Source organism: Pelophylax lessonae (genome assembly GCF_965119305.1).
Source record: "Pelophylax lessonae genome assembly, chromosome: 2".
Taxonomy (NCBI): Eukaryota; Metazoa; Chordata; class Amphibia; order Anura; family Ranidae; genus Pelophylax; species Pelophylax lessonae.
In genome coordinates, this window is record NC_138769.1 from 481538799 (window position 1) to 481565461 (window position 26663).

The 26663-nt window shown below is 43.5% G+C and overlaps 1 protein-coding gene across 1 annotated transcript in view; it reads right to left on the minus strand.

Moving 5' to 3' along the window:
• Positions 1–26663, minus strand: part of POGLUT2 (protein O-glucosyltransferase 2) — a 97733-nt gene that overhangs the window by 66801 nt on the left and 4269 nt on the right. The window contains exons 2-3 of the mRNA XM_082244516.1: positions 11725–11930; positions 2673–2878 (exon numbers count right to left, since the gene is read on the minus strand). Coding sequence (XP_082100642.1) covers positions 2673–2878; positions 11725–11930 — 412 coding nt within the window. The remainder of the gene's footprint in view (positions 1–2672; positions 2879–11724; positions 11931–26663) is intronic.

The window sequence follows — 26663 nt, forward strand, 5'->3', positions numbered from 1 at the left end:
TGTGAACAAACCCTAAGGACTTATTTACACCACAATCTCTGTGTTCACTATGCGTTTCTGCATGCATGCTTGTAATAGTTTTCTGTTTGTTTGTACTGCATTTTCAGGAATATTTTTGTTCATTTATTTCAATGTATTTTATTTTCTAAGTTGCATTTACATGCATTTGCATGTGTTTGCGCTCCTTTTTGTTGCATTCTGATGCAGACAAATGTAGCATGCTGTACTTTTTGTAAACACAAATGAAAGCACTGCAGTGGTCTAACTTAGGCTCACTAGAATACGTTCATTTTTGAATGAGCCCTTAATAACATTCCAATGCCTAAAGTGAATACACCCATGTCCACTTAAAATCAAAGCCTATAGTACCATGTGCCCACAGCACAAGTCCTGGTTCACCAACAGATCCAAGCGTTATTGCTTAATGAAGGCTTTTTAAAGCCTTTGGTCCCTTGGAAATCTCAAACTGAACAAACAGGTCAAGATGAAACCTTGTACATCTAATGAGTCACTTTTTTTTTTTCTTGCAAGCAAAAAGCAACAGTTTATGTACTATTAATGTAAAGGTCACTGTATGTGTTGGTTAAATGCAAAGTATTTGTTGACTCATTACTTATTAGTCTAGATCTCCTGTGTTCAGATCTTTAACCTCCTCCTGCTGCTGATTTTATGCATTTATGAGGCAGTGCTGAGGTGGTCATTCTTTCATGCTGCCACATTTATGTGTAGCTGTTATGTAGGGGGGCCCAGGCAGCAGGGGAATTCTATGTGGACATGGAAGGTGATCGGTGCCGGGGGGTGGGGGGGGGGGGTGGAGGGCAAGTTACAGGAACTGGTCCCGTTTGTCTCTCTCTGCAGCAAGTGAAACTGGCTTCACCTCCTCTCCCTCTCACTGGCTTTCAGCAGGAGACACGCAGTAGATCGGTTCCTGCAATTATCCCTAACTGCACCTATTACCCTCCAAGTCCAGGATTTGATTCCCCCTGCTGCCCAGGCCCCCCAGCTACGCTGCCAGCTTTCCTTCTTCAGCTGCTGCAGGCACACAGTGCGGGGGATATTTTCAGGATGGAGAGCAAAAGAGACCAGTTAGGCCCCTCTCACACTTGTGTGACTTGTAATGCGATTTCGGACTGCAAAATCACATGACAAGTCGTTCTCCATTATTTCCAATGAATACCATTCATATCTGTGCGACTTGAAGTCGCACCTACTTCAAAGTAGTCCCTGCACTACTTTGGCACGATTTTGATGCATTTTGAGGTCCAATTCAAGCCCAGTCAAACTCGCATCAAAATCGCGGCAACAAAGTCGCAGCAAAATCGCGGTAAAGTGTGAAAGGGGCCTAAATATGTCATGTTTACCTTTCCCTTCCTTTTCTGAATGAAAACAAGGGGGAGATTACTAAAACGAGTGCACACAGATACTGCGGCAGCTGTGCATAGTAAAAAATCAGCTTCTAGGTCTTATTGTCAAACCTTAATAGAACAAGTATTCACGCAAGTGCTGTGATTTAGAATATGCGGTGTCTCTAAATGCACTATTCTTCCCACTAACAACAATGATGAGGCATTGTTTATCCCATTGACACCAATGATAGGGCCCTATTTCTTCCACTGACACCAACAATGGGGCAAAATTCCTCCCACTGATATACTTAATTGATGGATAGAACACTATTCCCTGAAACCAAAAATGGGGACTGTTCCTCCCACTGATCCAAATGATGGGATGCTATTCCTCTCACTGATACCAACAATGGGACACTATTCCCCACTAATACCAATGACGGGGCACTATTCTTCTCACTGACAACAATGATGGGGTACTATTCCTCCTGCTGCTGACTACAGGCAGACAATTCCTCCCAATGACACCAAAGATGGGGCACAATTTTCCTTCTAAGGACACCAACAATGGGGCGTAATTCCTTCCACTGAAACCAACAATAGGATGCTATTCCTCCCATTGACACCAAAGATGGGGCATGGTTTATCCCCACTGATGTCAGGACCTTTTCAAATCCCAATGACCACAGTCTGGCCACCTTTAAGTCTGAAGGACAGTAAAATGGCCCTTTGTTTGGAAGGTTTCAGAACTTGATCTAGGCATAAGAGCACCAACACTCTGGGACAGATTTTATGGGAACAAACCCTGCGCCTACCTGGAAGATATCCTTACAATCTGGGAAGGATTTAAAGGAGCAGACCCCATACTGGCTTTACCCTCCAAGATGAGCACTCTCCCCAAAGAGGTTTTTAGAGATAGGGCTCCACTGCTGGCAGACCATGGCCCTAGACCTGTACATTACCCTGCAGCTAACTCAATGCAATGTACCACGTGCCAAGATGTGCATCCACGCAGGATTCAGTGCCCGAAGGAACATTACTGGCTGATCCCACATCTTCTCCAGATGGGGTCCATGTACAGTCCTCCAAGGCTCAGCAAAACCAGACGCTGCAAATAAAAGCCCCAGGGGCTTTGGTGCAGACAGGAATCCTAAAAGAAGGATCCCTAAAAGAAAAAACTCCTAAAAAGTGGTAAGCTTGTTTGGATTTTGGTTAATGACAAGGTTGCTTTGAAGCAAACGGTACGGATTCTGCTTCTTGGTGAAAGGTAAGTTTTACAGACAAACTTTTTGGAATCTATCAATGTCTGTAGGAAGTATAACTTACTTTGTTGTCTTTGATGGTGTAATGACATAAACTCTGTCGATGACCAAACCTTTCAGGAATTTCCACAGCAATCTTGTCAGGGTCCACAGTAGGAAATGGTTTGAGATCATGCTCAATTTGTGGGATGGATTTATTACAAGCCATGTGTTTTAACCAGAGGTTGCTGTCTGGTTCAGGGCAATAGCATTCTTCACTATATACTGGACCTGGAGAAAATAAGAATTATACACAGTTACTTTGTTGGTTCAGATAAAAACTGTAGCTATCCAACAAAGAATATATCTCTTTCTGATGATATAGGTTATTGAGCTCACAAGGATGTACGCGAATATTCAAACTGTTACGCTGATGATATACAGTATTAGTAGAAGTGTTCATACAAAAATTCTTGTCAAAACAATCTTTCTTGCCATCATGAAGTCAACTAATTTTGTTCAAAAGACCTTAAATTGTTGTCCAAATCTGGTATTTAAATGGAATCCCAGGTGTATTAAATAGGTTTCATTACAATATGACGAAAAACACATTTACAGTAGAATTTCATTTGCTCAAGAAAAAAATTCCATCTGGCTCCTTTTAATTTTTTCTTCGATACAGTCAAAGCGACTGAACATTTTGAAAATGAAAATATTCATACAAAATTCTACCAGTGCGTTTATTTTTGGAAAATGCTTGTCACTGAGTCTAACTATTAAAAAAAAAGTGAAAAACAACACTTTCATTCAAAATTCAACTGGTGTATGGCCAGCTTTAATCTTTGGAAAATGCTTGTCAATACTTTACCTTCTGAATTATTATAAACAAATAATGGTGGTCCAGAAAATTATAAATAATTTGTGCATTTCAGGTATTCATATCCAGTTTGCAATGAAGAAGACACCACTGCCTATTTTATTCACAATATTCAAATTTAGGTCCATTTGTGCTTTTGAATAGAAAGCCTTTTTGCAAACTTAAGAAGCAAATTGACTTTTGTTTAGAAAAAAAAAAAACGTATCTCTGGGTAATAAATCTACAGTATATTCCAGGGATTTTTGCTAACTTTGTAGCATATTCCTACCGTTTGTGGCTCTGAATAAATAGCCCTTTGTTTTACCAGATTGGTTGCATGCTCATTGTGAATGGAAGGAAGGAAGGATCTGGTTCATTATCAATCGGCTGATGCACTTTGTGTTAAAATGAGGAAAGCTGCAGTGTCTGCATCCCTTTAGAAATAATCAACCAATGGGGAGCATCTCACCAAAACTTACATTTTTTTTGCAGGTGCCTAAAATCTGACTTGTATCTTAGTATAGACATCTGGGAAAATCAGTGAGTCAATCACACAAGCAGGAAATTACATTTTTCAAGGCATACTGTATACCAACTTTGTACAGAGCGCCACCAGGTTGCCATATTGCATTGAAATTTTACAGAAAATTACAACGCTGAAGATTAAAAAGGAAAGGTAATTTTTATAACATAAAATTACAAACTGGCTTGTGTAGAAACTAGGGATAGACCGATATGGTTTTTCCCAGGGCCGATACCGATATTTTGGTCACAAAGTATTGGTATCGGTCGATATGGCCGATATTTTGTACATTTAAAGTTTTGAAAAATAAAAGACAATTTTTGACACAAATCTGGTACTGAACATGTTAAGGTTTGTTTTTTAACATTTTTAACATTAAAGAGGAAGTAAACCCTCCTCAGGAAGTTGTACCTATAGGTAAGCCTATATTAAGGCTTACCTATAGGTACTGTAAATATCTCCTAAACATGCACCGTTTAGGAGATATTTACCTTTAATGCAGCCAGTGACGTCACTGGCGCATGCGCTCTGAAGGAACGGCAGATCGTGCCGTTCCTTCAGAGCCCCGTGCCGTGACCATCGGCTCCCGCGCGCGTGCGCGGGAGTGTTGTCACCGCGGCTCCGGCCAATCAGATGGCCGGATGCCGCAATCCCGGAAGACGGGCGACTATACATGTCGCCCGTCATACAGGTAAGCGGACGGCACGGCGGGGGCTCGTTCTAAGGTAAGTATTTCATAATGAGCTACTATGCGATGCATACTAGCTCATTATGGGTTTCTCTTTCAGGATGTAAAGAAGAGAAAAAAATTTTTTCTCGGTTTACAACCTCTTTAAAGGCTCATTCTTCTTACCTGCATGAAAACTGATAGGAAAACCGCACAGCTTTCACTTGCAGGTACATCAGTTTCACATCATGTGAACGAAAGAGTCCTAGAAGAGTAGACAACTGTAGACAACTGTGAAAAATAAAGTGCTTGGAAAATAATAACTAAAGGCTTCCTAAAACAAAATTTACATCAACTGCTGCAGTAGTGCACTCACTGTCTCCAATGATTAAATCTAGTAGCTGCAGTGCAAAATACAGTGGACTGGACACTAATACTACTCACTTTCAATGCTCCCAGTTAAGTAGAACAATATTATAGTGCAGAAAGCATAACATTTCAGCATGTTCATCAGCTTCTGTTTTTTTTTTTTTCATATATTGCTGCCACTTCACTAAAAACACGACTTGGTTCCAAGGAAGGAGGAGCAGAAAGGTATCTTCTAGCATGAGAAGCAAGTCTTTTGTATCGTGCCTCATTTTCTTTCCACCACTGAAGAGAATCACCACTTCTGTCAATTACTGTTTGCTTCAAATAGAGATGAAGTTCATCATCCAGGGTCATTATTGCAGATTCAGAAGAATCCTCTGCATGAGGCCCCAATAAAACACTGAACATGGCATCTATTCGACCACAATGAAGTTTCTCTTCTGTCTATTGTCTTTTTGGACATTTATCTCTTTTTGAAGCATCCTGCTCTTCCAGATTAGAAACCTGCTCTTCCTGACTTGTCTTTTTCGGCAGGAACCTCCTGCACCTCCTGTTGAATATCTTCTGTCAGCCATTGTTTTGCCTTGGCCAATAGGTCATCAGAAGAGAAAGCAACCAGATCGCCGTACCAAGCCCTGCAAGGCCAGTCCAGAGCCATTAAGATGGCTGAAATCCCTTCTGCCTTGATCCTGCGTAGAAGTCTTGGCAGAAGCTTGAGAGGTGGGAAGGCGTAAATCAGATGATACTGACGGGGTCGGGGGACGGGGTCACCAGCGCGTCTGTGGCATCTACCAGAGGATACTGTGACTGAGCCACAAACCTCTGCACATTTCTGTTAAGCCTAGACTTGGTCCAACTCCTAAAGACTGAGATAATCTGCCTGCCAGTTTTCCACCCTGGGAATGTGTACAGCAGGGAGGGCTGGAACAAACCCTTCTGCGCACCTTAGAATGCTGGCTACCTCCAGAGCTGTCATGGCACTTTTTGTGCGCCCCTGGTGATTGACATAAGCCATGGCCATGGCACTGTCTGATTGAATGCGCACTGGACATCCCTGAAGACGATTCGTCCAATGGTCCAGGCACAGTTTGATTGCTTGCAGTTCCAAGACATTGATCGGTAGTCTGGTCTGGACTCTTCCAGTGTCCAGAGCCCCTGAGCAAAATTTTTGCCGAGGACGCCCCCCCCCCAGCCGGACAGGCTGGCATTTGTGGTGACCACTTTCCAATACAAGGGGAGGATGGAGTTGCCCAGCCAAACCGCCGAACGAATCCACCATATCTGCACGCACTGCCGGCCAGACTGGGGTGACCACTAGATCTAGATTTTCCAGTCAGTCGCCCAGTCCAGCAGTTGATTGTAGATCTTACAGGGAAAAACCAGAAGAAAAACTTCCATCTAAAAAGAAAAAATTGCCAGGACCAGAGATCCCAGCATGGAACTCGGTCCTTACTCCTGGCTAGGCAGAAAAAAACTGAGTACCTTTAGCAGAAAGAGGGAGTATACCCCCTACAACTGCCCATAGGCAGACTTTTTTCTGCCTAGTGTCCTACTCCTGTAGGGGGCAGTATAACTCAGTGGTTAAGAAGATCAGGAGCTGTGTCCATCAATGAACAAAAGAGAAATACTGAATGCTACTAAGAAAGTTAAAACTACTGTAAAAACCAAGAGGTTCTAATGCAAAATATAAGCCAGTGCATGCTCATGTCCCTCACAATCACTTTTCTTGCCTTTAAAAATAAGTAAGGGAGGTTGGTTTAAAACAGAAGGCACAAAAAGTGTCACTGCATACCCATAATTTTAAATCTTATCTATCTGCAGGGTGCCATTGGAACCCCAAAGAAACTTACACAAATACTGATATTCTCAATGCTTGTATTTCCATAGGATAAGGATTCCCTACCACAATGCTCAAGTCTAGTGATTGGTGTGGGAAGCATGTGCACTATCCATATACCCAAAGTGCCTCTAGCAGTGCTTTCAAGGTAGATGAGATGATATTTTAAAAAAGGGATCTTCTATTCAACACTACACCCACTTTGTATTTTACTAATGCAATACAGGTTTGCTTTAACCACAGATAAAAGAAAGAGGCTGGAAAGGAAAGAGAAATGATCAATGTTGATTTTCACAGGGCTAAGGCATCTAGAAAAAATATAGTTAAGGATTATTACCAGCATTAACATAAAGCAGTAGTCACTACTTAAGTGGCTGATAGATATTTACTCAGACACATTTTGTTTTTCTAATAAGTCAGATTGCTGCTTTGATCCCTGCCGCTGAGCTTTATTTTCAGGCTCCAGGTGCTATTCATTTCCAGAGGTAAGGGAGCAAGCAATGCTCATGAAATTTTTAGAGATGAAAAATGGCAGTGCTCAATAGTATCCAAACAAGGGGGAGCATGTTGTAGGCTGTATCTTGCCACTACAAAAGAACGCATTTCGGGGTATAATATTTAACTGACATCATAAAGCTGTGTAGCACCCCTGCTAAGCCAATCCCTGGGAAACTTGCTCAGAGGGTATGCCTGGGGGGGGGGGGGGGAGGAGGATAAATAATTGTGATGGTCTGGTTTAGGGCTCCCTCTTTCCTTCCCCTAGGACAGTGATAGCAAACCTTGGCACCCCAGATGTTTTGGAACTACATTTCCCATGATGCTCACCTACACAGCAGAGTGCATTAGCATTGTGGGAAATGTAGTTCCAAAACATCTGGTGTTCACCATTACTGCCCTAGGAGAAAACTAAAGCTGGCCATGGCCATACATGATGCAATTTTCTTGTCCAATTTCCTAGATTTATCTTCAACTATGTGGTGCAAGGGCCTGTCTGATTGAACACCAATTGAAAGGGTTTAGGTTTGACCTCAAATTATAATTGTACAAGAAAATTGTATAATGTATAGCCAGCCTTATGTATCAGGAAACTGCTGTTTACAATAGGTCTCAGTATGTGCAATGGGCTGGAGGCCTAAAGAAGAGACACCTGTTTATGCATAGCTAGAGAAGGGCCCTCAGACTGAAGAATGTTGCATGGTCTACAGTTCGAGATATCGTGGAACTTTCTGATTAGGGACAGAGGCCCCAAGCCACCGCCTTTAACGTTTTAAGGACCAGAACTAGATGTGGGACAGGCACATTCTGTGTGCATTTCCAGTGCGTTTTCAGGTACCATGTCACAAAAAACTGGATTTTTGTATTTACTGTAAAATCTTTTCCCTGAAGTCCATTGACAGACACAGCTCCATATCTTCTTAGTTTTGACTCTTCTGTCCAGGTTCCCTGGGCACAGAGCTGTCCCAGCACCCCTCCCCAGCCTGACAGGCTGGTGTACATGGTCACCACTGTCCAAAACAATGGCAGGAAAGTCTTGCCCTGGCACAGTGCTGGCGACTGAAGCCACCACAACAGAGCAGACTTTGTGTGGTGGCTCACCCGAATCAAATAGTACAATCCTGTACTGTAATGGATTCTTGTTCCATTTAACAAGAATCTCCTTTTGTAAAGGTGTCGTGTGAAACTGAGCAAATTGAACTGCCTCGAAGGTTGATACCATCAGACCCAAAGCCCGCATGCAAATCCGCAGAGAGGACAGATTGTTTGCCAACAGCAAACAAATCGCCCCCTGCAACTTCTGCAGCTTGGCTGGGGGAAGAAAAACCCTCGCCAAAAAGGAATCCAGAGTCAGGGCCAGATAATCCAGCTTTAAAGAAGGTATCAGGGCAGATTTTTTAAAATTGATCTTACACTCGAAGTCTTGCAGGATTCTGACAGTGATCGACAGATCGCCCAACAGAGCTGAATGAGAGTCCGCTCTCAATAGGAGATCGTCCAGGTACCCCAGTACTACAATCCCCCATTGGCACAGCAATGCCAACACCGGGGCCAGTACCTTGGTAAAAACCCTGGGAGCAGAGGCGAGACCAAAGGGTAACACAACAAATTGATAATGCTCCTCTGCTATGGCAAAGCAAAGAAACCACTGATGCCCAGTGTAGATAGGGATGTGTAAAAATACGTCCTTGATATCTATGGAGGCTAAAAAGTCTCCCTGGTGTAGAGAAGCCACTACCGTGCGGATGGAGATAGATTCCATCCAAAACTTCTGTACCCGCACAAAGCGGTTCAGAGCTTTGAGATCCAGAATTGGATGCACCTTGCCCTCTTTTCTGGGCACAGCAAACAGGTTTGAATTAAACCCTTGAAAGCGTTCCTGAGAGGGAACAGGCACAATCACTCTTTGTGCAAGCAGATCTTGTACTGCCTCTCGTAGTTCCCTTAACCGGTCTGGAGACAGATGTAGATAGGATGGGAAGAACCTGTCCGAGGGTCGAGACCGGAATTCAAACTTGTTACCTGATTGGGTCAGTTCATGAACCCATTTGCCCTGAATCAGGGAAGTCCATGGTTCCGGAAAGAAGTGAAGACGTTCCCCCACCCCAGAAGCAGGTGAGGGTGCCCGACGAGGATTTGTCTGCAGAACGGGACTGGCCAGTTTTGGATTTACCTGACCATGGCTTCTTGGAACCCCCAGAGGACCTGAACGGCTTTCCTTTTTCTTGCGACCCGGAGGTACGAAAAAATAGCTTATGAGCAGTGAAGGCAGGCCCTCGCTTGTGACGTGGCGCCTTGCTCTTAGAGGATTGAGGGAGAAGAGTACTCTTCCCACCCGAAAGCCCTTTGATCAGTTCATCCAGAGAAGATCCAAAGAACCTCTCTCCTGTAAAGGAAAGGTCCGTCAAGGCCTTCTTTGAAGCCTGGTCCGCCAACCAGCTTTTTAAGCACACCATGCGTCTAATGGCAATCCCCACTGCAGACACCCTGGCCACTAGGGGGGCCACATCCAAGGACGCATCACACATTAACACAAGGGCTTGGGCCATCTGGTCCAGGAGCTCAATCAGTTCAATCTGTTCAGATTCTAAGTTCCCCTTAATTAACTTTATCCATTCAGTGACTGTCTGAGACACCAGAACGTTCACAAAAATTGGTTCAAGTATGGAACCCGCCAACACGTGTAGATGGCAAGACAGAGACTCCACCCGTCTAGCCACAGGGTCTGTAAAAGCTGGGGATTCCTCCACCGAAACCACAGTAGACTTATTCAATCTTGAAACAGGGTAGTCCACGGTCCGTGGCACAGTCCATCAAGTGGAAACCGCCTCCGCAAAGGGGCAACGGCGCTTAAAGCGCTTGGGCACCACTAACATGTGCTTGATGTGCCGCCATTGTTCATTTACAATATTATAAAAAGCTCCAGACAAGGAAACACCTTGCCTGACTTCTAGGCTTTGCCATCCAATGGGGACACTAGTTGACTTGAGGCCCCCCTGAAAAACCTTACAGGGATTATAAACACTTTCATTTCTGGCTTTCTGTGTCCATTGGAGAGATTTCCCTTCACTTTGTGACCCAGATAAAGTATAAAAACCCTCTAAAGTGAAGGGATTTCCCATTTTAAACAGTGGTCACTGGAGCAGGTGCCCCTATTGGAAGATTTATTGACTGAGGAACAGTGCAGCGGTTTTAAAGAGAAAATGCAAACAAACCACTATCCCAGTGCTGCCAAATAACCAGAGATGTATAGTAACGAAGTAGAACTACTTAAGTACTGTACTTAAGTACCGAAATGCGGTATCTGTACTTTCCTAGAGTAGAATTTTTTTCTCCTACTTCTACTTTTACTTCACTACATTTTTTCGATGATTTCGATACTTCTACTCAAGTATTTTTTTTTTTTGCTGCATAGTTACTCGTTACTTTTAAAAAAATTACCACTGCCAGAACAGTAGATGGCAGGTTACATAAAGCTCAAAAAAATGTGTATAATGTCATTTGTAAATCAGCGCATATGAAAATAAAAGCTGTGTATAATAAAAGCTGCTATACCAAATCTTTCCAATAAAAAGAAAATATGAAACAAACAAATAAATGGTGCTACAGCGCATAAAGTGCATCAAGAAACTACTAACAAACACAGGTTAATCATTTGAATAAATCATTTGAAATAATAAAAAACAATATGATGTTCAAACTTTTGACTTCTTTCTTTAATAACTACATAACACAGTACTTGTACTTCTACTTTCAGTACTTGAGTAGAATTTTTTTTTCAAAACTACTGGTACTTTTTACTTTTAGTACTTAAGTAGCAAATTTTTTGAAAAAACTACTTGCAATACTTAAGTAAAAAAAATGTTGAATACTTTAGTACTTCTACTTAAGTAACTTTTTCTGTGAGCACTTCCACTTCTACTCAAGTCACTTTTTGATCGAGCACTTGTACTTTTACTCAAGTAGAAATTTCGAGTACTTTATACAAGTCTGCAAATAACTTTCACAATAAATCACACAGACATGTACATGGATTCTGCGGAAATATAACTGATTAACTGAATTCACCAAAATAACCACAAAACATAAATAACATGTAGGACAGTTATAAATAACAGCCCTATTCTGGCCAATCTGATCTTTATGCATAAAATATGTACAGAAAGAACAGTTCTTGTATCACATAGCAAACCATCAGTTTCTCTGTTTCACCGTTTCATATACTGCATGAAACATGAAAGAGTGACTAACTAGATGCTGTGGGTAACAAGAACAGTTCTTCTTTCAGAAACTTTGTGTAACCCCAGCCAACCATAACCATCACATCACAGCAGTTTATCTGGCTTGACTAGATTTACTATAAACACAAAAATGCTGAAAAACAATATACCTTCTAGAAAGTAAGGAGAGTCTGCAACATGTTTGCTGCTGAGTGTAACCTCGATTTGTAGGCTTTTGTAGCTGGCGTACATTCTGTACCGCACCAGGAAGGAGCCATCTCTCCGGTCAAGTAATTGTACTCCCACTCTGGTATACTGCTCCCCAGGAGCAGTTATACGGATTTGAAAAACATACTTTGTTGGTGAAAAAGTAAAGCTATACGTGAAAAGAAAAGAAAGCGTTATTAGCAAAAATAAATGTTACACTAGCCAAACAGTAAGCAAATACGTACAAGCATGTCTACTTAAAGGGATCCTGTGGTTTGCCTATAAAGGGCAAAGCCACAGCTTGATTTAAATGCCACTCTCCCTAGTTTTGCAAACATTTTTGGACAGTGAGGAAATATTTAACCGCTTGCCGCCCGCCCACCGTCAAATGACGGCGGAGCGGAGCGACCATTATCCTGGGCCGCCGTCATATGACGGCGGCACTTTAAGCAGGGCAGGCGCGCGATCGCGTGTGCGCGCCGCTCTGCACTGCCGGTGTCGGGGTGTCCCCGGGACACCCCCCCGTCACCGGCAGGGGGGAAACAGCCAATGGGCGTGGCTGTTTCCCACGTGATCGGCTGTGTTCCAATGACACAGCCGATCACAATGAAGGCGCCCACAAGATGACCGCGCATGCGCGATCGGGAGCGCGCAGCGCGGTCATGTCGGTGGCACTGTGTTCCGTAGGAACACAGCTGTCACCAGCGGTAGTAAACAGTCACTGACAGTGACTGTTTACTATGTGATCGGCTGTGAATCCATTCACAGCCGATCACAAAATGTAAACAAAGAGCAGTAACTCACTGTTACTAGCTCTTCTCTCCTCATACAGTTTCCAGTATGAGGGGAGAAGAGCTAGAAATAGTGAGTTACTGCTCTGTACACATGTCACAAAGTAAAAATCACACTAATAAAGGTCCCCACACAGTCCTCAGCCTCCCCCAATGTCACCTGTCACCCAACAGTCACCTCATCAGTGCCCAGAAATTGACACCCATAACGTTCACATGTGAGCGTAGCGATCGCAGGCAGAATCACTGGGATTCTGCCCGCAAACCGGAAATCATTGCAAATCGCGGGACGCCTGTGCGTTGCCCGTGATTTGCAATAGCACCCCAAACGCTGTGCGATGTTGCCGCCATTTCCGCCTGCCGAATCGCGGTAACATCGCGCAAACATCGCATGACGCCCAAAAAAGGTACAAGAGTTTCTTTGGAGCGTCATGCGTTGTTTGCGCGATGTTACCGCGATTCGGCAGGCGGAAATCGCAGCAACATCGCACAGCATTTGGGGTGCTATTGCAAATCACGGGCAACGCACAGGCGCCCTGCAATTTGCAATGATTTCTGGATCACGGGCAGAATCGCAGTGATTCTGCCCGTGATCGCTACGCTCACATGTGAACATAGCCTAAAGTTCACCGGTCACCAGAGACTGCCATCAGTACCGCCGTGCACCATTGCCCGTCACCTGTCACCCATCAGTGACCATCGCCCGTCAGCTGTCACCCCATCAATCACCGTCACCTGTCACCCCATCAATCATCGTCACCTGTCACCCCATCAATCATCGTCACCTGTCACCTCATCAATCATCGTCACCTGTCACCCCATCAGTCATCGTCACCTGTCACCCCCATCGGTCATCGTCACCTGTCACCCCATCGGTCATCGTCACCTGTTTGCCATATACATGCAATCACTTACTGACCGCCTAACGACTATATGCGTCGGCCATTAAAAGCTAAATACTGGGGTTATGGCAGCAGATAGCCCCCATAACCCCGGTATTTTTTGAAACGGCGGGCGGTCGGCTTTCAGATAAGGGTGGTCCCAGTGGCGGATTCGCCGCGGAATTACCCTTACGGTGCAGGGGAATAGGTGCCCCCCCCCTCCTGCCGCGTCCCAGACGTTTTCCCAGCTTACCGGACCCACCGGCAGCGGGGAAAACTATCCGGTCCCGGATCCTCAGAGACAGGAAGTCGAGTGAGGGCAAGATGGCCCTCATTCAACTCTATGGTCTTGGAGGACCGGAGCTACGTCAAAAGACGTTGCCTAGCAACCGGTTTAAAGGGCCGTTTTTTTTTTTGCTTTTTTTTTTTCCTCTTTCAACAATTTTTTTTTTTTTTTCTTTTTTAGTGTAGTTGTGAGGTGTGAGGTCTTTTTGACCCCAGATCTCACAATAAAGAGGACCTGTCATGCCTATTTCTATTACAAGGGATGTTTACATTCCTTGTAATAGGAATAAAAATGATCAAAACATTTTTTTTTTTTAAACTGTGTAAAAATAAAAAAATAATAAATAAAATAAATAGGAAAAAAAAAAAATTAAAGCGCCCTGTCCCCGTTAGCTCGCGCGCAGAAGCAACCGCATACACAAGTCCCGCCCACATATGTAAACGGTGTTCAAACCATACATGTGAGGTATCGCCGCGATCGTTAGAGTGAGTGCAATAATTTGAGCCCTAGACCTCCTCTGTAACTCTAAGCTAGTAACCTGCAGAAATTTTTAAAATGTTGCCTATGGGGATTTTTAAGTACCAATGTTTGGCGCCATTCTGTGAGCATGCGCAATTTTGAAGCATGACATGTTGGGTATCTAATTACTCGGCGTAACATTATCTTTCACATTATGGAAAAAAATTGGGCTAAATTCACTGTTTTCTTATTTTTTAGTTAAAAAAATTGAATTTTTTTCAAAAAAAAAATCGCATTTGGAAGACTGCTGCGCAAATATGGTGTGATAAAAAATATTGCAACGATCTCCATTTTATTCTCTAGGGTCTCTGCTAAAAAAAAATATATAATGTTTGGGGGTTCAACGTAGTTTTCTAGCAAAAAAAATGATTTTAGCTTGTAAACACCAAGTGTCAAAAATAGGCCCAGTCTTAAAGTGGATAAATGGACAACTTTGTGTAAAGCGCTACTTGGATGTGAGGCCTATGTATGTGGCCAGGCTGTGAAAAAGTGTTACACATATGGTATCGCCATACTCAGGAGGAATAGCAGAATGTATTTTGGGGTGCAAGTTTTGCTATGTACATGCTATGTGTTAGAAATATTGCATAAATGGACAGCTTTGTGTAAAAAAAATGTGTTTTCATTTTCTTTCCACATTTTCCAAAAACTTGTGGAAAAAAATGACATATTCAAAAGACTCATTATGCCTCAAAAATTATACGTTGGGCTGTTTGCTTTCTAAAATGGGGTCATTTTATGGGGGTTTCCATTGTCCTGGTGCTCCAGGGCCTTCAAAATTGCGATAGGTTGTCAGGAAATGATATGTGTAATTTGTGCTCCTAGAATGCCGGACGCTGCTACTTGGATGTTAGGCCTCTGTATGTGGCCAGGCTGTGAAAAAGTCTCACACATGCGGTATCGCCATACTCAGGAGGAGTAGTAGAATGTATTTTGGGGTGTAGTTGCAAGTATACATGTGCTGTGTGAGAGAAATAACCTGTTAATACGGCAATTTGTAAAAAATAAATAAATAAATAAATAAATCTTCATTTTGCAAAGCATTGTGGGAAAAAATTACAACTTCAAAAAACTTATCATGCCCCTTATTAAATACCTTGGAATGTTTACTTTCCAAAAAGGGGTCATTTGGGGGGTATTTGTACTTTCCTGACCTTTTAGTGTCTCAAGAAATGAGATAGGCCTTCAGTACATCAGGTGTGATCAAGTGTGATCAATTTTCAATGATTCGCACCATAGCTTGTGGACTCTATAACTTTCACAAAGACCAAATAATATACACTTATTTGGGTTTTTTTTTACCAAAGATAAGTAGCAGTATAAATTTTGGCCAAAATTTGTGAAGAAAAATGACTAATTTGCAAAATTTTATGACAGAAACAAAGAAAAATGCGTTTTTTCACGATATTTTCAGTCTTTTTTTATTTATAGCACAAAAAATAAAAAACCCAGTATTGATCAAATACCATCAAAAGAAAGCTCTATTTGTGTGAAAAAAAGGACACAATTTTTGTATGGGTACAGTGTTGCATGACTGAGTAATTCTCAGTCAAAGTGTGAGAGCGCTGAAAGCTGAAAATCGGTCTGGGCAGGAAGGGGGTGAAAGTGCACTGTAGGCAAGTGGTTAAACTGGCAGTTGAGGCCGGTGTGCCCCCCAGCAATCACCACCGGTAATCGCTGGCTGTGCATAGAGCTGCAAAGTGATTGGCTGCCGGCAACCTGTCATTATAGTGAATGAGACCGGTGGCCACACCTAGCCTCTGAGAGCCGCTGAGAACCACAGAAAGAATCAGAAGATTCCTGCTGCTACTTTGCACTGGCCTTAAAGTGGTTGTAAAGTCAGAAGGTTTTTTATCTTAAAGCATTTTATGCATTGAGATAAAAAGTCTTCTGTGAGCAGCAGCCCCCCTCAGCCCCTCTAATACTTTGATGAAGTATATCTAGATCCAGCGATGTTGCAGGAGTGTTTTGGCTGCCTGGGACTCCCCTCATTGGCTGAGACAGCAGCGCGGTGCCATTGGCTCAATGAATGTCAGTCAGTCAATGAGTAAAGAAAGGGGGCAGGGCCGAGCTGTGGCTCTATGTCTGAATAGACACAGGGAGCTGCAGCTCGGCTCGGGTGCCCCCATAGCAAGCTGCTTGCTGTGAAGGCACTCAACAGAAGGAAAGGGCCAGGAGCACCGAGGAGGGACCTGGGAATAGGAGGATCTGGGCTGCTCTGTGCAAAACCACTGTACAGAGCCGGTAAGCATATGGTTTGTTATGTTTATATAAAAAAAAAAAATATATGAGACTTTAGTATCACTTTAATCACCAGTGCGAATGTAGCTTTTGTCTTACAGTATAAGGGCTCTTTCACACGGGCGTTCCGTATGTCCGTTTTTCATCCCATCCGTTTGCGGATGAAAAACGGATATAATGTATCTCTATGTAAATACGGATGTCAGCGGATGATCAGTTTTTTTGAACGGAAGAGAAACCTATTTTTTCTTCCGTTCAAAAAACGGAACGGATGCAAAAACGGATGTCAGTGGTGTCATCCGCTGACATCCGTATTTACATAGACATACATTATGTCCGTTTTTCATCCGCAAACGGATGGGATGAAAAACGGATATACGGACCGGATGACACAAGTGTCATCCGTGTCCGTTTCAAAAAAAAAAAAGGAACTGATCGGGCATAAAAAACTGAACGCCCGTGTGAAAGAGCCCTAACAGTCAGTATTTCCAAGAGTCTTCCAGGAAAGCTATCTGAGAGATGATTGGCTTTACCTTCAACAGGAAACCCAAGCCAAAAAATGGTTAAAAGCCCCCTTCTCCTCAATTTCATAAAAGTAGAAACCCTCACTGCCCCAGGTTACTTGCACGGGTGAAGTCTCTTAAAGGAAAGTCCAAATTTGGCAACGCTTGAACAGAGAAGTTCATTGGAAAAAAAAAGAGAAGTTCATGTTACAAGTTTCTTCCAGCAAATCAGCTTTCCAGAGTGGTCCATAGGTCCCAGCAAGTCTTAAGCTTAGATTCCCCATGCATTTCCCAAGTGTTCCCCGTAGCCCCCTTAGGATCCGGACCTCTTCCCTGTCATAGAACACGGGAGGGAAGCTGAACCCCTGGACACACACCTGAGAAAAGGCAGCAAAACCATTAACCCCTTCCTGCTGACCTGGGCAGTCGGGTGCTAACTACACATACAGTAGACTACCGGCCTACATATGCAACAGTTGCATTGTCTGAAAACACTAGGACATCTCTGTCTGCAATATTTTCTTTGAAGGCAATTAATGCTTTCCCAGCAGCTAAAAATTCTCTTAAGTAAGAAGATTGATCTACTAAATCTGTACCCCAAATTCCCTGAGCCTGTAGAATTGCACGAGCACCCTCATCCCCAGGTGCTGGCATCCATGGTTATTTTGCATGGGTAAGTCTGAGCCCAGTGATGGCTCTTCACTGAGTTTAAGAGTATTGCCACATAAGAAGAGATCCTTAGAAACTTCTCTAAAAATGCTGTCAAGTTTAGTGAACCATGTCGCTGGTTCCACATCTCCAGCAAAATAATTAAATGCAAGTTGAGCCCATACCAAACCTGGAAGGCTGCCCTCATAGGACCTAAAATCTTTATGACTTGTCTGATAGTTACTTGTGAGAGATCCGTGATCATCTTTACGGAAATTATCTTTTTCACATTTCCCTCTGTGAGGAAGACCTTTTGCTGTACTGTATCTATTCTGTACCCCCAAAACACAGCTGACTGTGATGGATTCAGATTAGACTTCTGCAGATTCACCATTTACCCTAGTTTCTGGAATGGCTGAAAAATTAAATGGCGATCCAGGCATAATCTTTCCCTGTTCCGGGAAAAAAGCAAAATGGTTGTTCAGATAAGGAATGATCAATATTTTCTGTAATTGGAGAAAGGCCAAGAACGCAAAGATCATAGTGAAAATAGTCTGTGTAGGTGTGTGTGGACATATTAATTTTCCCATAACCCTGAATGTTTTGATCTTTGAGGTGTACCTCCAAGAGTCTTTTAAAAGTAGCCATACTCCCCGCAGTTACTACCATTTGTGGAAGAGAGTTCCACAATCTTATTGCCCTTACTGTAACAAAAAAAAAAAAAAAACCTTGCGTAGCCTGAGGTTAAATCGCTTCTCCTCTAATCGGATTATGTGGTCACGTGTCCTCTTACCTTCCTTGCGACTGAATATTTTTTTTTCTATGCTGAGATCACCATTGAGGTATTTGTAAATCGCAATCATGTCCCCTCTCAGGCGTCTCTTCTCCAGGTAGAATAATTAAACGCTCCTCATAATTAGGGTCCTCCAATCCCCTAATTAGTTTAGTTGCCCTTCTCTGGACTCTCTCCAGTTCCAGCACATCCTTTCTGAGGATTGGCGACCAGAAATGGACAGAATACTCCAGATGTGGTCGGACCAGAGTTTTATAAAGTGGTAGGATTATAGCTTTATCTCTGATATATATCCCCTTTCTTATGCATGCTAATATTCTGCAGCTTGACATTGCATGCTATTGCTTAGTTTATCTTCTACTAAGACTCCCAGATCTTTCTCCATTCTTGATTTCCCCAGAGGTTCCCCCCCTAAAGCGTATTTTGCGTTTGTTTTTAGTCCCCAAGTGCAGTACCTTACATTTCTCCACATTAAACCTCATTTGCCATGTAGTTGCCCACTCTGTTATTTTGTTCAGGTCATTCTGTAAGATCTGAACAAAATAACAGAGTGGGCAACTACATGGCAATCACAATTAGATTACAACCGAACATGAAGGGTGGGTGGCTTTTAGGAAGACGATCAGTGAAACACCCTGTACTTTCAGGTATTCTGAGTATGTGACAAGCAGTGTTAATTTCGTCGACTAAAACGTTTTTGTCTACTAAATTAACACAATTTTAGTCGACTAAAATACGACTAAAACTAAAATGGCATTTTAGTCAAAAGACTATAACTAAAACTAAATCAAAATTTGCTGCCAAAATTACCACTGGTGCATGCTCAGAGCTTAATACCATAAATAATAACATATTCGATTTTTCACTCCAGGACCAGCAGTAGTATATAATGAGTTTGGAAATTGTAGAGGAATGCTTAAATAATGCATTACAAATTACAATTGAACTACACCCATTCGATTATAGATGACTAAAATGAGTTATAGTCGACTAAAATGTAGGACGTTTTAGTCGACTAAAATGTACTGGAGTTTTAGTCGACTAAATACGACTAAAACTAAAAACACTTTTAGAAGACTAAAATGGGACTAAAACTAAAATGCCATTTTAGTCCTAAGACTAAGACTAAAACTAAATTGAAATTTGCTGCCAAAATTAACACTGGTGACAAGGCCAAGACTTTATTAACTAAAATCTTATATACCCCTAACCATGTTAATGTACTTTCAAATTTCCTTTTAGTTTTTTTATAACTGCAGGTTTCATTAAAAGATTACCTCATAATCCTGTCAGATCATTTGTTTTTGTTGTGAGGTGACAACATTATGCCCCTGTAATCCAACTGCTCTCCTGCGTTGCCAACCTGTCCAATACAATCCTGATGGAGACTAAAAGTGGCCATGCCAACACGTAGGCATATTTATAAAAAATGTGCAGAGCTAATTAACTCGTAAAGCTGCATGTACATTTATTCTGTGTGGATGGTAGGAAAATAATGAATGAATAGACAATTAATAGAAATTAGGTTATTTTCCCTCCACCTCAATAGTAATTTATTCATATAGAACAGAGTGAAGAATCAGGAAACTACATTATGGTCACTGGATGGAGCTCATGATTATCATTCTAAACAATATATGTTTTATTTAACCTTAATGCATTCTCTACATTAAAGCAGAGTTCCAACCCCCCCTCCAAAATGTAAAAGTCAAAGCTACACTTTATATATTGGGACGCTTACCTGTCCTGGAATCCAGCAATGTCGGCACCGCAGCAGATGTTTCCATTGGCTGTCAGATGCTGCCGCCGCCATTGCCGCTAAGGGAACCCGGCAGCTTCACGACCGGGTCCCTACTGCGCATGCGCGAAGCGTGCCATGCTCAGTTGCTGGTCTGGAAGCAGAGGAAGGAGGAGGGGGCGAACTTCTGACAGAAAAGGGGACAGGGTCAAAAACAGGTACCCACTCCCCCCCTCTCCCCTGAAAGGTGCCAAATGTGGCACCAGAGGGGGAAAAAAAACCCTTTCAAATGTTGCTTCCGGGCAAACAACCCCCCCATCCCAAATACTGTACTTACTTGAGCCTGATCTTGATCCAGCACTGTGCCCGAGAGCAGCAGCTCTCTCTCCTCACAGAACAGCTAGTGGCTTCTGCTGCTGTCAATTAAATCCTGAGATAGGGAGCAGAGGCAGGGCTGAGCCACGCTGTCTGTGACTATGGACACCGGCAGCACAACTCAGGATTGAGCCCACACGAGTACCACCATAGGAAACTGTTTCCCATGAGGGCACTCGCTGAACAGGAGGAGCCAGGAGCACCAGCGAGGGACCCCAGTAGAAGTGGTTCGGGGCTGCTCTGTGCAAAACCATTGCACAGAGTAGGTAAGTATAACACATTTATTATTTAAAAAGAAAAACAAGGTTTGTAATCATTTTAATAATTCATTAATCCACATCATCATCAGCTTCTTCTAATAACCATACTATAATATTTTCCTGATTCTGTCACAGTGAAGAACCCTTCTCTGAGCAATAGGGTAATGAACCCTGAAAATAAAATGTAAGTTATTGCAGCTTACCAATTCTTATGCTTCAATAGTTTTCTTTTTAAAGATTTTCTTCTTTCTTTTGACCTGGTGATATGGGCAGTAAAGCTAGCCACCCACTAGTAGAATTTTGTTCAAAATGTTTCACTTTATAATCATCAGTTGTGTCAAATCAATATTCATTTTCGACCACAGTGATGAAAAAAATTTGAAGGAGGATAGAAAATTTTTCTCGAACAAATGAATTTCTTTCTAGTTAGCTTTGTTTCGGGAAATTATATTCAAAGGAAATGATAAATTCATCAAGCCATTGAATGTTCTGAAAATTTTAGTATGAACGTTTGCTTGAGAATCTGAGTGTATGGCCAGCTTAAAGCAGAACTGAAGGCATTTTAACCACTTACCCGCCAGGCCTATTTTTGACACTTTGTGTTTACAAGCTTAAATCAGTTTCTTTTTTTGCTAGAAAACCACTTAGAACCAACAAACATTTTATATATATATATTTTTTTTTTTCAGTGACCCTATAGAATAAAATGGAGATCGTTGCAATATATTTTATCACACCATATTTGCGCAGCGGTCTTCCAAAGCAAATTTTTGGGAAAAAATTCACTTTTTTTAATTGAAAAATAAGAAAACGGTAAAGTTAGCCCAATTTTTTTCCATAATATGAAAGATAATGTTACGTCGAGTAAATAGATACCCAACATGTCATGCTTCAAAATTGCGCATGCTCTGGGAATGGCGACAAGCTTTGGTACTTAAAAATCCCATAGGCGACACTTTAAAAATTTCTGTAGGTTATCGGCTTAGAGTTACAGAGTTTACATATGTGGGCGGGACTTGCGTATGTGTTCGCTTCTGCTTGCGAGCTAACGGGGACAGAGCGCTTTAATTTTTTTATTTGTTTTTCCCCATTTATTTTATTATTTTTGATTTTTACACAGTTTAAAAAAAAACAAATGTGATCATTGTTATTCCTATTACAAGGAATGTAAGCATTCCTTGTTAGCCCCGGTTCACACTAGGGCGACCTGTGAGGCGACCTGGTCGCCTCACAGGTCGCCGCAGGTCGCCTCCCATAGGGAAGCTGCGGACCCGTTCTAATAGGAGCGACACAAGTCGCTCCGACCTAGAAAAAGGGTCCGGAGCTTCTTTGGGGCGACCAGGAGGCGACCGCCATAGACTTCAATGTTATGAAGTCCGTGGCGGCCGCTCCGAGGTCGCGGCGCGCTGCTCGCACAGCGATCTCGGAGGCACCGCGATCTCGGAGGTCGCCCCTGGAAGTAGCGTCGCGGTAGTGTGAACCGGCGCTAATAGAAATAGCCATAACAGGACACTTTTTTGTGAGATGTGTGGTCAAAAGGTCCTCAGATCTCACAAGGACACTAAAAAATCGGCTCTTTAAAGCCAGTTACTAGGCAATGACGTTTTACGCCGCTCCGGTCCTCCAAGACCATAGAGTCGAGTGAGGGCTATTTTGCCCTCACTCGACTTCCTGTCTGTGTGGAGAGAGGATCGGACCGTTTTCCCCGCTGCCAGCTGGTCCGATAAGCGGGGAAAACGACCGGGGCGCGGTGGGATGGGGGGGGGGTGGCACATCTTCCGCCGCACCGTAAGAGCGAATCCGCCGCTGGGACCACCCTTACCTGAAAACCGATCGCCCGCTGTTTTAAAAAATACCGGGTTTATGACGGCTATCTGCTGCCATAACCCCGGTATTAAGCATCAAAGTACCAACGTACAACTGCGGCAGGCGGTCGGTAAGTGGTTAATAAAACTTATGAGCAAGCAAGCTATTTATCAGAGATTAGACATGAAATGTCTCTTTAGCAATAAAATACACCTACCTGCCTGATCATAGGCTTCTGGGGCATGTAAACTGCACATGCGCAGCTCAGTTTACATCACCACCACAGTCTGTGTGCCAGGACAACTGATCCCAGCACATGTATAGGAGATACATCATTCTGTGCCAGCCAATGAAGATGCCTGAAGACTGGCACCCAGTAGTAGTGTGGGGGGGGGAAGATGCTGGCGCCAACAAGGAACCCCTCATGGAATTTAAAGTGTTAGGGAGGAGGTAGGTATGACTTTAGTCCTGCTTTGAAGTGGTTGCAAATCTTTACATACACCCAGGGAAGTGGCCAGCCTCAGATGATACACAGAGATGAAACAAAGCCTCCTATATAAGTTGTACCTGTTTATCTGCAGCTCTCTCTACAGTCTTCCAAAATACACAATTTACACAGCACACCTCAGCAGCATAAAGCAGATCTGATATCATGCACACTGCAGATCTAGAGCACAGAGCTGAGAGTAATCTGATAGCCAATTGGAGGAAAATGACAATTGGAGGAAAATGACATACTCCCCTCTACACAAGCTCAGTGAAGCATAGAGCTGAGGTTATGTGTCATTTGCTGTGTGCTGGAGGTGGTGTTGGCCATCTCCCTGTAGGCTGAGGGTTTGGCTTAATCTATTAGGAGTAAATCATGCAGATTTCAGCGAGACGAGAGCTCAGTGAGCAATCAGACTCGGTGCTTTGGAATCAGGTTAGTACATACTATAGGGATATGCTTTGTTCATTTTTCAAGTCTGAGACTTTTAACCACTTTAAAGCGGAACTTCACCCTAAAGGAGAAGTTTCACTTCATTCCCTCCTCCACCCTCCTCTTCCATTCTTGCCACTTTTTTTTGTATTGCGGGGGGGGGGGGGAATTAGCAGGTAAGTGGTCTTGACAGGTAACTACTCCCACTTCCAGATAGATCGCTGCTGGTGATACACTGTAAGTTCACCCCCCCCCCCCCCCCTCACCTAATCACCCAGCAGAAAAATATTTTTTATTGCACAAGAGACACAGGTCTCTTTTCCCAAAATGTTGCTGTAACTACTTCTTTTAAAGTGTAGACCTTTGGTTTTATTTGTTAGTCAAATCCATCTAAATCAGCAAACACTACACTAGATTGACAATGCTGCTGTCCAAGGGCGTCTCTAGTGCTCCTTCACTCAGAGTGGAGACATCCTAAGTCGAAGGCTTGTTTCACATGGGCTTTAGCTTGTATAAGACCAGAGTGAATAGCAAGACTTAACAAAGCTGCTAGCAGGCTTCAGCTCTTCTTGAAGCTTGTTAAAGGCCTTTTAGCAGCTTGTTTAAAGTGGCAATCCACTTTAAGGCCTCCTGACCCCCAGACATGCCACATTTAGCATGTCATTTTTTGGGGGGGAGCGGGTACCTAGTTTTGACAGCTACCTGCCCCCGCTTCCGCTCTGGCCCCCTAGGCGACTCGAGCGGAAACTCTCCTATCCCCCTTCCTCCCTTCAATCTTCTGGGACACAGGTCCCAGGAGATTGTCCGTCCACTCAGGACACGAAGCATAAATCGCACATGCACAGCCAGCTGGGAGGTTGCAAGCCGTCACAGCCAGGAGCCCACACTTGTGGCGCCAGGGCCAGGGAGAGAACCAAGGCTTTAGGCAGTCGCATTGCTGGATCGTGGGACAGGTAAGTGTGCTTATTAGAAGTCAGCAGTTACACTTTTTGTAGCTGCTGACTTTTAATAAACACAAAAACAACTGGAGCTCTGCTTTAAGACTGGTATATAACATTTTCAAACAGGAGCTGAAGGACGCTTTGAAGGCTTAGAGAAAGGCACTTGAAGCTTGCCAAAAGCTTGCTGTTCACACTCCTCTTATACAAGCTGAAGTTCATGTGAAACAAGCCTCAGGCAGCCTATACTGTGATCTTTTTTTTTTTTTTTAGCTCAACCAGCGGGCTGAATGAAAAAAAATCATCCAATTTTCCATCCACACATTTAAGGTGGATGGGGGAATCCTTTCCACTGTGTTATTGCATTCTGTACCTATACCATTCACCTATGCATTCTGTACCTATACCCCCCCCCTTTCAGAAGACACTGATCAGTGCCACTGGGTATAGCTGGCAGCACTGATCATTCAGAAAAAAACTGACAGGCTGGTTGTACCAAAGTTGATCAATAGATCGACTTGGGTACAACCAGCCGGGTCATACATGAATTGAAATTTAGCTGTATTGTAAAGTCTTGTTTTTTTTTTATTTTTGTTTTTAACCTCTTGCCACCCACGCTATAGCCAGGCCTAAATTGCCAGGAGGACTTCCATGTACGTCCCCCCATGCATTTAATGCCTGTGCGCCCCCTGTCCATGAGAGACTCGGCTGATCCCAGCCCCTTAACATGTGATCAGCTGTCAGCCAATCACAGCTAATCATGTGATGTAAACAGAGTCGGCAATCGGCTTTTGTTTTCCTCATGCTAACAACGTGAGGAGAAAATAAAGCCAATTACAGTCTGGAGTAAACAGGACGTCGGTCCCATACACTCCAGACCCGCTGCTGCTAAGTAGTGCCCACCAGTACCACTTACCAGTGCATATCAGAACTTCTAAGCAGTGCCCACCAGTGCCACCTATTAGTGCCCATCAGTGCTGCCTAGTAGTGTCACCTACCAGTGCCTATCAATATCCTTCAGTGCGGCCTATCAGTGCCCATCAGTGCAACCTACTAGTGCCCTCCAATGCTTCCTATCAGTGCTGCCTATCAGCGCCCATCAGGGCAGCCTCATCAGCGCACATCAATAAGGGGGAAACATTACCTGCTTGCAAATTTTATAACAAAACTATTAATTTTTTTGCAGAATTTTTAACCTTTTTATGTTTGTTTGGCAAAATATAAAAATCCAGTAGTGATTAAATACCACCAAAAGAAAGCACTATTTGTGTGAAAAAAAATGATAAAAATGTCATATGGGTACAGTGTACCATGACTGCACAATTGTCATTCAAAGAGTGACAGCGCTGAAAGCTGAAAATTGGCCTGGACAGGAAGGGGGCTTAAGTGCTCAGTAAGCAGGGCTGGCCCAAGACATTGTGCTGCCTGGTTTCGAAAATAAAATGCTGCCCCCCCCCCCCAAAAAAAAAAAAAAAAAAAAAAAAGAAAAATTCACGCCCTCCAAGAGGCCCCCACATTCTATAGGACTATGAAAGCAGTCAGAGGAGTGTGAGTGTGTACGGAGTGACAGCAAGAGCAGGACAGAGCAGTAGACACTGGGCAGATGAGCGCACCAGGCATTCTACTGTCTATAGTGCCACAGTGCCCTGCAGTGCTGCGGGCATGGTACAGGAGAATGCAGGGCTGCAGGCATGGTACAGGAGAATGCAGGGCTGCGGGCATGGTACAGGAGAATGCAGGGCTGCGGACATGGTACAGGAGAATGCAGGGCTGCGGACATGGTACAGGAGAGGAGAATGCAGGGCTGCAGGCATGGTACAGGAGAATGCAGGGTGCGGGCATGGTACAGGAGAATGCAGGGTGCGGGCATGGTACAGGAGAATGCAGGGCTGTGGGCATGGTGCATGAGAATGCGGCACTGCATCTTCTGTAGTATGCCTGCAGCCCCGCATAATGGCAGGTAGTGTGGCTGTGTGTGGAACAATCTCACTAACCTGTTCCTAAAGGGCACCTTAGGATTTAAAAATGGCGCCGCCCGGCGCCAAAAAAAGAGGTCCGCGGCCGGCCTGAAAATGCACACTGCGCATTCGCCGCAATCCGCTCGGTAAAGCCCGTACGCGTTCGGCTATTCCCGGAAATAGCTGAACGTTTACGGGCTTTTCCGAGAGGCAGCGGCGCATGCGCAGTGTGCACATCAGGCCGGC